Source organism: Orycteropus afer, unplaced genomic scaffold, assembly GCF_000298275.1.
Source record: "Orycteropus afer afer isolate SDZICR_OR568_19922 unplaced genomic scaffold, OryAfe1.0 scaffold00459, whole genome shotgun sequence".
NCBI classification, from domain to species: domain Eukaryota; kingdom Metazoa; phylum Chordata; class Mammalia; order Tubulidentata; family Orycteropodidae; genus Orycteropus; species Orycteropus afer.
In genome coordinates, this window is record NW_006922046.1 from 1,510,725 (window position 1) to 1,523,825 (window position 13,101).

Here is a 13,101-nt window from a genome sequence, read left to right on the forward strand (position 1 = left end):
GTTGTAGTATTTGCTAAATATTTGTGCTGGTCCTCTTGTTTATTTTGATGTGAAGGTGGATCACTTTTTTTTTTTTTGGCAGTTTCCCTGTGATTTATAATTTTCTTACCAAATTTAGAACAGTCTGTCTTGCAGGTGTCTTGACATCCCTACCCTTTAGAGATTCTGACCCTACACAGTTTTTTCCTTCTGCTTGGTTTGTAGTTGTCCTCATTTGTCAATTGAAGTCTCTGGTTCCTGTTTACAGTCTTGTAGCCTTATTTACTTTGGATAGTTTCATAACTGATTTGGTTTCTAGGTTATGTCATCATGTGTGTTAATGATCAGTTGTTATTTGCTCTTGTTGGTTCTCTGTTCAAAGGACTCCCTTTAGCATCTCTTGTAAGGTTGATCTGGTTTGAACAAATTCCCTTAATTTCATCTTATATGGAAATGGCTTAGTGTCTAAAGCATTGGACTGCTAACTAGAAGGCTGGCGGTTCAAACCCACCAGCCACTCCTTGGAGGGAAGATTGGGCAATCTACTTTCGTAGAGATACTGCCTTGGAAACCCAAGAAGGGGTCACTATGAGTTGAATCAACTTGATGCCAGTGAGTTTTTTTTTTGGTTTTGGAAGTGTCCTAATTTCATCATAATATTTGAGGGACAGTTTTGCTGCGTATATAATTCTTGGTTAGACATTCTTTTCTTTCAGCATTTTATATAAACCATCCCATTGTCTTCTCACTTGTATGGTTTCTGCCAAGAAATCCAATCTCAGTCTTATTGATTGCCCCTTGGAGGTTATTTTTCAACTTTCCCATGCTCCTTTCAGGATTCTTTCTTTGTCTTTGGGTTTGGTGAGTTTAATGATGATATGTCTTGGTGATTTTCTTTTGGCGTCTATCCTGTTTGGGGTTGGTTGGACTTCTTGAATGGATATATTCTCATTTCATCATACCAGGGAAATTCTCTTCCAAAAAATCTTGGACAATTTTCTCTGTGGTTTCATTTGGCTCTACTAGTTCTCAATTCCCGTTACTTGTAGTTTATTCCTTTTGATGATGGTATCCCTCATGAACCTTAAGCTTTCTTCATTTTGGTCTGATCTTTTTTCTGATTGACCTTTTTCCAAAGAAGTACTGAGGTATTTGTCTTCAATCTCACTATTAAGAAATTTGTCTTCAATCTTGCTAATTCTGTCTTCCATTGATTCAGTTCTACTCCTTTGTCTTTCTGTGATCTATTTCTAAAACTTTAGTATTAATCTTCTAGATTTCTATTTGTATTATCTATTTCTTAAATTTTAGTATTAATCTTCTAGATTTCTATTTGCTGTTATAGATTTCTATTTTGCTATTTTCCATTTATTTTGTCACTTTTTTCTTTTTTAAAAAATTTTTCTAGAGTTTTGTTTGTGTTTTCCTTGATCTCTCTCTTAATCTGTTGAAGGGTCCTAAGCATAATTATTTTGAATTCATTATCAAGTAGTTCCCATACCATTTCTTCCTTAGGAAGGTTTTCTCTATATATATTTTGGTCACTTCATTGAACCACCTTGTCTTGTTTATTCATTTGAATTGAGGTTCTGTTGTCGCCAATACTTTATGTATTATTGTATTTGTATTTAATTTATGATTGTATATTGATGTGTTTCATCCAGGATTTTTGCTTTATTTTTTTTTGATATATCCAGGCTGAGAGGGTGGATGTGTTAGTCTGCTGGCTTCTGTGGCAGCACTTAGGTGCTCACCACCTGTCTCCTGGTGTGCTGGAAGGTGAGATGCGTGCGTAGTTCTCTGTTTGCTGTTCATCTATAGCAGTTGAGGGCAGGTTGGGCTGCTTGCAGTAATTCAAGATAGTTGTGCTGTGCCAGGCCACTTGACTATTCACCACTCCATATGTCTCCTTGTCACTCTTTTCCTTCAGTTTTTTCTAATTGATACTTGATCTTCTTCTTTATCCTTTCCTTTGAAGGTCATTACCATCTGTATTTGTTTTACTTAGTTTTCTCAGGTATTTTGTTTTAGAGAATGTGCTAGTTAAAGTTGTATGTCAACTTGGTTGGGCCTGGTTGAGTGGCTGGGCAGCTGGTGGTAGTTATTTCCCATGATGAAATGGGTATTATTTCCCATCTTCATGGTGGGATCTACCACAGGCAGCTGAGTAGCTGCTTTAGGGGTGTTGACTGCTTCCTGTATATAAGAAACAGCTTAGGGAATGGTCTCTAGCCTATGGCATGTTTGGACCCTTGCATGTAGCCGTGTTGTTTTTCAGCAGCCTGCTATGCTCTGCCGACCTTGGGACTTACAATGGATTTAAGTTAATGGCCTGCCATGTGGTTTGGTAATATTGGGACTGTGCCTTTTTACTTGTCAGTCTTGGGGCTTCTCAGCCTCAGCAGCCAGCAGCTGTCTGAGTGAAGAAATGCTTCTAGCTCCAGTGGGCCAGGAGCAGGAAGCAAAGGTGGACCCCAAAGTTGAGAGGCTTTCACCCAGCCCCTAGAGCCTGGCACTTTGAACTTGGACTTAAAGCCTCCAAATTGTAAGAATAAACTCCTGTTTGTTAAGGCCATCCCATTTGTGGTATATTCTTGTCAGAGTGGCACTAGGTAACTAGGACAGAGAGTCTGGACAGCATGTTGGCCTAGTCTACCGTCTTGCCTTTTCTCCCATCTTGCCTTTTCTCCCAAATTCAGTTTATTTTTGAATCCTAATCTTGTGTCCTGTGGCCAGAAAATACTGAATTAGTTGTCTGCAGGGGTCCTGGAGGGCATGGGATCTAAGCAGGCAGGGAAAGTCACCTTCCTGGTTTGCTTGGGGCTGAGTGGTTCCCTGGGACATGGGATTGTCACTGCTAGGACTAGGAAAGTTCTAGATAAATGAGGACATGGTGGTCATTTTGCCTAGAGACTTAGTGCTCTACCTCTTCCGGCAAGAGGGAAACAAAAAAACTCCCCCTTTTATTCCTATCATCCTAAAACAATTGGCATTAGTATCTTGGTATATTTCTCTGTCATTTTTCTTTGTACATCTTTTTAAACATTTGATATTGGTGTGTATATTATGTCCTGCCCATTCCTTGGAACATAGAGTAAGTGTTTTTCTCATCCTCGATACTCCCTCATGTTCAGTGGCCACCATCAGAGCAGGGCTTATACTGAGTGGGCTGATAGACAAATGGGATCCCAGACTGATGGAGTTTCTAAACAGAGCAGTAACTTCTCTGGGAGAGAGCTGTCTGTGAGTCTGGAAGGAATATTGCATTCTTTGCTTGCAAAGAGGTGGCCTGAGTAAGCACTGAGGGCTTGAGGATCCTGTCCCTCAGAGTTAGAGAATGGCTGGCTCAGGAACCGTGATAGACATGTGCCTTGTCTTCTTGGGGCTGGCATTCCAGTGGGGATGGTCACAGTGAGCCCATGAATAATCAGTAATTCTAGATGGTTATAAGTGGTGTGAAGAGGATGAAATGCAGTAGTGTAATGGAGTGTCTTGGTGTGGGGGGACAAAAGGCCCTTTGGAAATTAAGGCTGGGAAGGACTCTGAAGGAGCTGAAATGAGGCCCAAATGCTAGAAAGCTCCAGTCATGGGAGGATCTAGAGAAGAACATTCCAAGGATAATCCCAGAATATTCCTAGAGTAGGAATTAACATGGTATGCTTGTGGAACAGGACAAGGCTGATTGGTAAAGAGAGTGAGAGAGAGGCAGGCAATGAAGTCAGGTGCACAGAGGAGGGTCACATGCTGTCAGCCCTGTGAAATATGACACCCCTTCCTGCCTTGCCTGCCTCACCTCCCAGTCAGCACTGCCCTCTTTCCCATCCCACTAGATAACTACTTTTCACTCCTGGCATCTGCCTATGTAGCAGAGGGACTCCTTTCCTTACTGTGGATAGCTTCCTCCTCCTATATGGAATGCCTGCACGTATTCGCTGACATTCATGCTGACATCTCACCCCTGCCCCTTCCCCACCCATCAACTCGTGCTGACACCCCTGTGCACACTTACCTCTGAGGCACTGTTACTGTCTTGATCACCCACTAGCTGTTCTCTGTCAGTCTGCCCGAGGGTTCCTGAGGTTTCCTAAAAGACATGCCTTCATCTCTGTGTTCCCAGTACCTTGTATAAATAGGTTCTTAATGAAATGCATCTTGTTGCATGAACAAATACCAGAAAGGCCTCAAGAAGCAAGGATACTATTTAAGAAATATTTTTATGAAAGTGCAATTAAAAGATAAACAAAGAAACATAGTAATCAAGTTTTAAAACAATAAAATTTTCAAAAAGAAATCTTATGTGAGATTTAAAGTGAAATCATACAGGTTTTGTTCTGTTTTTTGGCCATTTTTCTAGTTTTAAAATCCCTGTGTTCCTTAGGCTCTTAGGTCAGTTGCTGATTTCTACAGATAAAAGAAACGTGTGAATCTTTGTTTTAGATTAAACTTGTTTTCTGGATATATTTACTCTATATGTTTCAGATGATACCTTTTTACATTTTGAATGCAACAAATTACTTTGGTCGTATAATTGATAAACATGTGGATCTTTATGAAACCCTTGATGCTGAAATGACTCAATATTTTAAGGATTCGAGTAATAAAACAGTTGTTGAAAAGGTAGAGAAATTTGGATTATATGGATTAGCAGAAAAAATGCTTTTTCACAGGTAAAATGTCCATTTATTTCTTCTCTACAATTTGTGACATTAAAGTAACTTTATTTTTTTTTTTAAGGGACTTCATACTTTTTAAAAAAAAAAAAAAAGAGAACCTTTTTATTGTGATTTGGGTGAAATTTTACAAAACATTCATTTTACATTCAACAGGTCATACATATTACATTTTCCCTGTGTCCTTCTTGCCTGTGCATTCCTGTCTGTCTGCCTTTCTCCTTGTGTAAATGCTGCCCTTCTGCTCTCCCATGGTTGATTGTTCTAAGGAGTGCATCTCACTGGTGTAGTAGTTGCCTCATAGGCCTATCTGCTATTTACCTGAGAGTTAAGCCATGGGAGTGAGTTCAATTCCAGGCCCGAAGAGTTACTCAGGGCCATAGTTCAGGGCTTTCCCCACTCTCTATCCAACCAGTAATCCTAATTTTTTTTTTTTTATGTTTTTGAATTTTCTTCCACATTTTTCTCCTACTCTATGTAAAAAACAAAACAAAACAAAACAAAAAACTCACTGCCATAGAGTTGGATCCAACTCATAGCTACCCCTCCTTGGGTTTTCAAGGCAGTATCACTAAGGAGGTAGATCGCCCAATCTTCCTTCTGAAGAGTGGCTGGTGGGTTTGAACCACCAGCCTTCTGGTTAGCAGTCAAATGCCTTAGACACTATGCTACCAGAGCTCCTCTACTCTATTTGTTGTTGTTGTTATATGCCATTGAGTCAGACCTGACTCATAGCGACCCCTCCTTGGGTTTCTGAGGCAGTATCACTATGGAAGTAGATTGCCTCATCTTCCTTCCGAAGAGTGGCTGGTGGGTTTGAACTGCCAGCCTTCTGGTTAGCAGTCAAGTGCCTTAAACACTACGCTACCAGAGCTCCCCTACTCTATTTAGGATGTCCAATTTTGATCCTGTTCCAAGTGATTGGTTTGGTAGCTGGGCACCACTTAGTTCTTCTGGTTTCAGGGTCGTATAGGCTGAAATTCTCGTGGTCTCTTAGTTCTTTGGACTATTTCCATGCATATTTGATTTTCTTCACTCTTTATGTTCTGCACAAGGAGAGATCAATTGTTGCATCTTAGATGGCCACTCACAAGCTTTTAAGACCCCAGTTGCTACTCACTGAAGTAAGAGGTAGAACAATAATTTTGTGTGTACTGTGTTGTGCAGTTGAGTTTGATGTCCCCTGAAACCATGGTCCCAAGCCCATAGACACAATGATTCACTACCTCAGGGTGCTTAGTTGTGCCTAAGAAGTTATCCTAACTTTGTCTCCTGTTAGCTCTATAATATATGTGCATAGTTTTATAGCACATACAAATATGTGTGTATGTAGGAATATCATCTGTCATACCTGTATATGGTCTTGGGTATATTCTTGTTCACCTGTCCATACATGATCTTCTTGCCTGTCTGCCTATGTATCCACTTGTAGATTAGTGTTTGCTATTACTGATAGTGCAGTATTGTGTATACAATAGTTGTTGTTGTTGTTGTTGTTATGTGCCGTCAAGTCAGCCCTGACTCATAGCGACCCCTCCTTGGGTTTCCGAGGCAGTATCACTACGGAAGTAGGATTGCCCAACCTTCCTTCCGAGGAGTAGCTGGTGGGTTTGAACCGCCAGCCTTCTGGTGAGCAGGCAAGTGTCTTAGCCACTATGCTACCAGAGCTCCATCTTTATTTTCTGTACCTCTTGTGCATCTCTGTCTTCTTTTTATTTAGTGACATTGTGCTGAACACGTACTTTTGGTATATTGCCTTTCCCTTCACCATAATCTACACCTGTCTCTTAACTATCCATCACTTTTCCCTCCACCCCTTCCCCCTCCCGTCCCTGGTAAACAGCAGAATTTCTGAACTTTAAATGATGTTGAATACCTGTATTTTTAGCTCTGTCCTTTTGACTTGACTGTGCACGTAAGAAGCCTGGTTGTCCCCTAGCCACCTGGTACAGTTCTACCTACAAGACTTGGCCCAGGGCTCCTGAGCACAGAGCACTGATGACATTATAATGGCTGACATACTGAGCAGCCACTGTGTGCTACATACACAGACATCTTCATCTCATTTAATTCTTACAGAAATCCTATAAAATGGACATCATCCCCATTTTACAGATCAGCACATTAAGCCTTGGAGAGCTTATGTCAATTGGCTAAGGGCAGGTCAGTAATTAGTGTAGTCGGTGTTCAGACCCAGGCAGCTGTAACTCATGTGCCTGTTTGCAGCCACTTCCCTTGAATGCCATACCTGGCTGTGCTTGCTTACAGCCTTGACTGAGAAACCTTAGAAAATTTGATTTGCTCCGTTAATTTTTGTTGTGTCTTCAATAAAGAGATTTACTCTTTTAAAAGGTATTGCACATTTTTTCTACTTACATACACTTTATTTGAGGGAATCCTGGAGGCTCCCTGGGAGAAAAGACCTGGTGATCTGCTCCCGTAAAGATTACAGCCTAGAAAACCCTGTGGGGTGGGTCTCCTTTGTCAGTTGGGGTTTCTGTGAATCAGAGTCTACCTGACAGTACCTGGCAGTAATACTTTAATAATCGACTGCAAAGTTGTTCTTGAAGGCCTTGGTTATTTTATTTATAGTATAGAGTGAATTTCTGTGATGTGGAATCTTTTTGTATGTTTTGTATATAATTGGTAAGTTGAGGCAAAGATTATTTTCCTTTCTGGAGTCTCTGTGATAAACTAATGCAAGAATTGTTCTATAGAGTTCAAGTGTTGGAGATGAGCCAGAAAGAAGACAGCTCGGCCTTGGATAATGTCCTTGTAAAGTTCATAGATGAAGGTAGGACTAAACTTGTCACAAGAAACCAACTACTACATCTCCCAGAAAGTTTCCACACTCTTCCCCCACAGGCGGTGGAATTTATTGTTTGTAGAGTGAAACCTGCTGACAACGAAATAGAATGGAATCCAAAGGTGAGTTACTTTGCTTTTTTGTTTTGTTGATATTTACAATAAATTGAACTAAGAATTGAGGCTTATTTGAATTTAGAATATTGAATTTGGGCATAGTGCATGCCAATCAGTCATTGCTTCATGTTCTTGGGTATTTAAAGCTGCAGTCTGCTTCAGTACCTGCTAATGCAGGAATTTAGTAGCAGCTGCTGTTGACAGAACCCATCCCTGAATGCTCAAGGAGGATCATGTACTCTTGTCACTGTCACCATCATTATTAGTACTCACAGATTTAGAATTGGTATAAAATGTGGTTCATGATCAAATAAAAGTGGCTATGAGGTTAAGGAGAAGAGATAGTGTAAGCACCTACGAAAACAAATACCCTAGTCAAGGGGGGAAGCATAAGTGATGGGTCCTCTGGAGAGGCCAGGTAGTTCTTTTGGGGTCAGGATGTTGGACAAGAAAGGAGAGAGAGAGAGGCTAGAAAGCTTTCAGAGGAAGGGACATGTCTTATGGGTCCTGTGGGTACTAGGATATCACCAAGTAGTACAGAAGACACCGAAGACAAAGAAGATGGCCTGTACCTAGACAGGACACACAAAGGAGTGGTCCTGTTCTGGCTCACATGGCTGTCCCAGGTGGGAGTAGAGAGGCTCACCCCTTGCTGGCCCATTTGAGGCCAGACAGATAGGTTTGCTCTTCACTGGAGCAGGGAGGTGTTTTCATGGTGATTCCAGATTCTTCAAGAGAAGGTTACCTTTTGTATAATATGATTAATGGGATATGAAATAAGCAATTTTAGTTGGCAAAATAAAAATTGTGTGGTTCAAAACAAGGAAATAAACAGGTAAATGTCTCTACAATATAGGTGTGGTGCAGTGAATTACTTAATATAACTCTTCTAGCCATGGTCCTTGTGACTCCCACCAGATGACTGATGGAACCATGGAAACGTGAGTTGCTTGTGGTCCACCAAGGAGATAGTTTGTTAATAATGTAAATAAGGTACATGGCACCCTTGTATGGTTAGGACCCTGCAAATGTGGTGTGTGATACCCTAACGTGGGGATTGGTCACTATTGATCTCACTACCATCAAGAGAGACAAAGCAGGAGTTGGGCATGTCCTTGGACCCAAGATCCTTGCTCTAAGACAGCAGTGAGATGGTAGACAGAAAGCAGCAACAGAGGGAACAAAACCCCAATAGCTCAGCACGAGATACAGTGGTAGGCTTCCTGGCTCACAGAGCAAGGAAGTTGAGTATCTTTGGTCTGGAGGCTTGCTGGCAGAGTGGGGTGCCTCTCTGGGCATCTATCAGCAAAGCTAAAAGAGCTTTTTTGTAACACTGGCCTGAGCAGGGCAGAGGCTGAGACCAGAGAGAAGTGTGCCTGTAGCACAGCTGGGAAGAAGCTGTCTTGATTGAAGAAGTATATACTGATTTGTTTTCTGATCCTGAACTGTAACTTACTAACTTCTCTAATATACCCCCATAATCATGAGTATTGTCTGTGAGTTCTGTGTGGCCATTACAGTGAATTACTGAACCCAGCAGAGAAGTAGAGAGTTGGTTATCAGAATTGGTAAAAAGAACTGATTGGTGTCAGAATTGGTAAGAAGTTTAGAGGGTGGCAGCATTCCACCTCATTGGAATCAGCCCTGAGCTGTTGTTCTGGATCCTCCTTCCCCTTGTAAAATGAGAAGAAGTCAGATGTTGTTGCCATGCCTTTTTGCAGGAGAATAGGAACAACCCTTACTGTTGTGAGTTTAGTGGAAGTGGCCTTTATTAAATAACATACTTTTTCTTTCATGCAAGAAATAATTACTGAGGGTTCACTGTGTGCCAGGTGCTGTTCTGGGTTCTGAGATGTAGCCATTAGCTAGATGGTCATAACAATTGTCCTCAAGAACCTTTGTGAAGGTGATTGAGTCCAGTATTTCTTGAAGAGCAGCCATCTTTAGAAATGGGGAAATTTCTCCTGTGCATGTTCTTCCAAATTTATTTATGAAGTTCAGACTATTCCATAGTTTAATTGTGATGGCCCAGCTCCCTCCTGTTCTGCTTTACTGGAAGTAAAACATGCACGAAGGATTGTTCAAAAAGGGCACATATGTCTTGGCCCTACTTGAAAACAGCCGTGTTCTCAGGAAAGAGAAGATTAGGGCAACTGAGTCCCAATGTCTCTGGGTACAAAATGGCTCCACCACTGTAACTTCTTCCTCGGGGCAGCAGGGGCAGCTTTCACTCACTCACATTCAGCTTTCAAAGAAACGAACAGCCATACATTACAGATAAGGTGATGCGTTAGAGAGAAGAAGGGGTATACTTGTCCACAGTTGGAAACATTCAGTATTAAGAGTGCAAGGACAGAACCATCCCCTCTTCTTGGAACTCACTAGTGTAAGACCTTGGGCAAATTCACACACCTTTCTGTATCTGTTATTAAATAAACTCTGTGTTAACCACCATCATGGAGACAGGAATGATGACTTTCTGTAACTTACACAGTTGTCAAGCTCAAGTGAAATGCCTGGAAAAGTATTTTTTCACAGAACTTCATGCAACATATACAAAATAAGATATTTTGTTAAAGCCTCAGATCAATAACTTCAGCTTTTTTTGTAGGTTACTAGGTACATTCATCATAAAATTATTAGAAAACTGCATGATGCAAAAGTGATACTGGCTTTGGGAAATACTGTTTGGATTGATCCAATGGTAAGTAGGCTATTTTCCTAAAAAGAAATCTGTGTTTGAGTGAGCCTCTAAAATTATTCAAATTATTTTAAATACAGTAGAGCTTACAGTTTGAATTACTATTTGCCTCACATAAAGGGAGGCTTATTTGGGGTTCCTATGAGTTGGGGCCACTCGACAACACATAACAACAACAACAACATTTGGGGCTCTGTGTTAAGGACAGAATTGTTCTGTTTTCATGTCATTTGAGTCATGAATTAGGTTGCAGTTTTAGTTTTTGTTTTTTTAAGGGAACATTTTACATGGTAACTCAGCACACTATACACTGATATGCATACAACTGAAACAAAAGTTTCATGAAGTTTTGCTTACTGTATGTGACATTCTCTAATATTTCCTATTCCATTCTATTTTACTTTTTTTTAAGGGTTGATCACAAACCATTAAAGAGACTTTACAGTCCATACTGTGTCAGAAGCCCAGGGTCAGTGCCCAGAGCAGAATAGCTTCCGTCTTTCCTAGTTTGTGAACAATCTTTTCTTAGAACTTGATGAATAATGTCAAGGATTCCAGTCCTTAAGCATTCAAAGACAGGTTTTATCCTGTTGACAGTTTCTACTCTTGTTTATGCAGCAAATATTTATTAAGTACTTACTATGTGCTGTGACCTGTACTGGGCACTTAGATTCCTTCAGTGAACAAAAAAGAGTAAGACTACTGCCCTATGGAGCTGACTTGGGAGTAATGAGTGTGATTAATTAGTGAGCCTGAGCACTTCTCCACTAGCATCATTACCATCTTCTCTCTGCCTGTGCCCCAATTCAAAGTTTGCTCCATTAGACTTAAATTTTATTTATTATGATTATTTAAAGGAATTTAGTTCATAAAAACTTTTCTTTTATTGAAGGTATTTTATAATGTTAGAAATACTTTAAAAAGGGGAGTTTGGGTATAAGAGTTTGCTGTCAAGTCAGTTCCAACTCATGGTAACCTTATGTACAACAGAACAAAAGAAACACTGCCCAGCCTCGCACCATCCTCACAGTCATTGCCATGCTGGAGCCTATCGTCACAGCCACAGTATCCATCCATCTTGCTGAGAAAACAAAAAACTCATTGCCATCAAGTTGGATCCGACTCATAGTGACCCCTCTTTGGGTTTCCGAGGCAGTATCACTGCGGAAGTAGGTTGCCCAACCTTACTTCTAAATCTTACTGAGGGTCATCCTTTTTTCACTGATCCTGTACTTAACCAAGTATGATACCCTTCTCCAGGGGCTTGCCCTATCTGGCAACATGACCAAAGTACAAGAGACTCATTCTGGCAATTTGCACTTCTAAGGAGCATTCTGGCTGGACTTCCTCAGAGACAGGTTGGTTTGTTCTTCTGGCAATCCATGGTACACTCGGTATTCGCCAGCACCACAATTCAGATGCAGCAGTTCTGCAGTCTTCCTTGTTCACACTATTCAGTGCTCATGGTATGAGGCAGTTGAAATTACCATGGCTTGGGTCAGGCACACCTTAGTCTTCAAAGTGACATCTTTCCTCTTTAACACTTGAAAAAGGTCTGTTGCAGCAGATTTGCCCAGTGCAGTACAGCTTTTGATTTCTTGGCTGCTGCTTCCATGGGTGTGGAATATAGATCCAAGTAAAATGAAATCCTTGACAACTTCAATTTTTTCTTATCATGATTTTTTTTCTTTATGTTGAGGTGTGATCTATACCAAAGGCTATATAGTTTTTGATCTTCATTAGTAAGTGCTTCAAGTCCTCTTCGCTTACAGCAAAATTAGCTGTGTCATCTGCATATCACAGGTTGTTAATGAGTCTTAGTCCAATCCTCATGCTGCATTCTTTTTCATATGGTCCAGCTTCTCAGGTAATTTGCTACCATACAGATTGAATAAGTATGATGAAAGGATACAACCCTGACGCACTCCCTTCTTGATTTTAAACCATGCATTATTCTCTTGTTCTGTTCAAACTGTTGCCTCTTAGTCTGTACAGGTTCCTCATGAGCCCAATAAAGTGTTCTAGAATTCCCAACCTTCACAATGTTACCCATAATTTGTTATACTCCACAGAGTCCAATGCCTTTATATAGTCAATAAAACATGGGTAAAAATCTTTCTGGTATTCTTTATTTTCAGCCAAGATCCATCTGACGTTAGTAATGATATACCTTGTTCCACACCCTCTTCTGAATCTAGCTTGAATTTCTGGTAGTTCCTTGTCAGTATAGTCCTGCAATTTTTTTTTTTTTTTTTTTTATTATCTTCAGCAAAATTTTACTTGGATGTGATATTAATGATAAAAACAACGAACCCAACACACTGCCATCAAGTCAGATATGACTTAGAGCAACTTCTCCTTGGGTTTCCAAGGCAGTATCACTATGGAAGTAGATTGCCCAACCTTCCTTCTGAGGAGTGACTGGTCGGTTTGAACCACCAGCCTTCTGGTTAGCAGTCAAATGCCTTAGGCACTAACCACCAGAGCTCCAGATATTAAAGATATTGTTTGATAATTACCATATTTTGTTGGATCACCTTTCTTTGGAATGGGCACAAATATGGATCTCTTCCAATCTGTTCACCAGGTAGATGTCTTCCAAACTTCTTGGCATAAACAAAAGCGCACCTCCAGAGCTGCATCCACTTGTTGAAACATCTCAGTGGGTATTCCATCACTTCCTGGAACCTTGTTTTTCACCAAATCCTACAGTGCAGCTTGGACTTCTTCCTTCGTATCATCAGTTCTTGATCATATACTGTCTCCTGAAATAATTGAGTGTCTACCATTTTTTGGTACAGTGACTGTATATTCCTTCCATCTTCTTTT

The 13,101-nt window shown here is 40.6% G+C and overlaps 1 protein-coding gene across 1 annotated transcript in view; it reads left to right on the forward strand.

Moving 5' to 3' along the window:
• Positions 1 to 13,101, forward strand: part of TDRD12 (tudor domain containing 12) — a gene marked incomplete at its 5' end in the record, with an annotated part of 227,744 nt that overhangs the window by 175,167 nt on the left and 39,476 nt on the right. Inside the window, 3 exons of the mRNA XM_042782749.1 lie at positions 4,459 to 4,646; positions 7,367 to 7,577; positions 10,183 to 10,275. Coding sequence (XP_042638683.1) covers positions 4,459 to 4,646; positions 7,367 to 7,577; positions 10,183 to 10,275 — 492 coding nt within the window. The remainder of the gene's footprint in view (positions 1 to 4,458; positions 4,647 to 7,366; positions 7,578 to 10,182; positions 10,276 to 13,101) is intronic.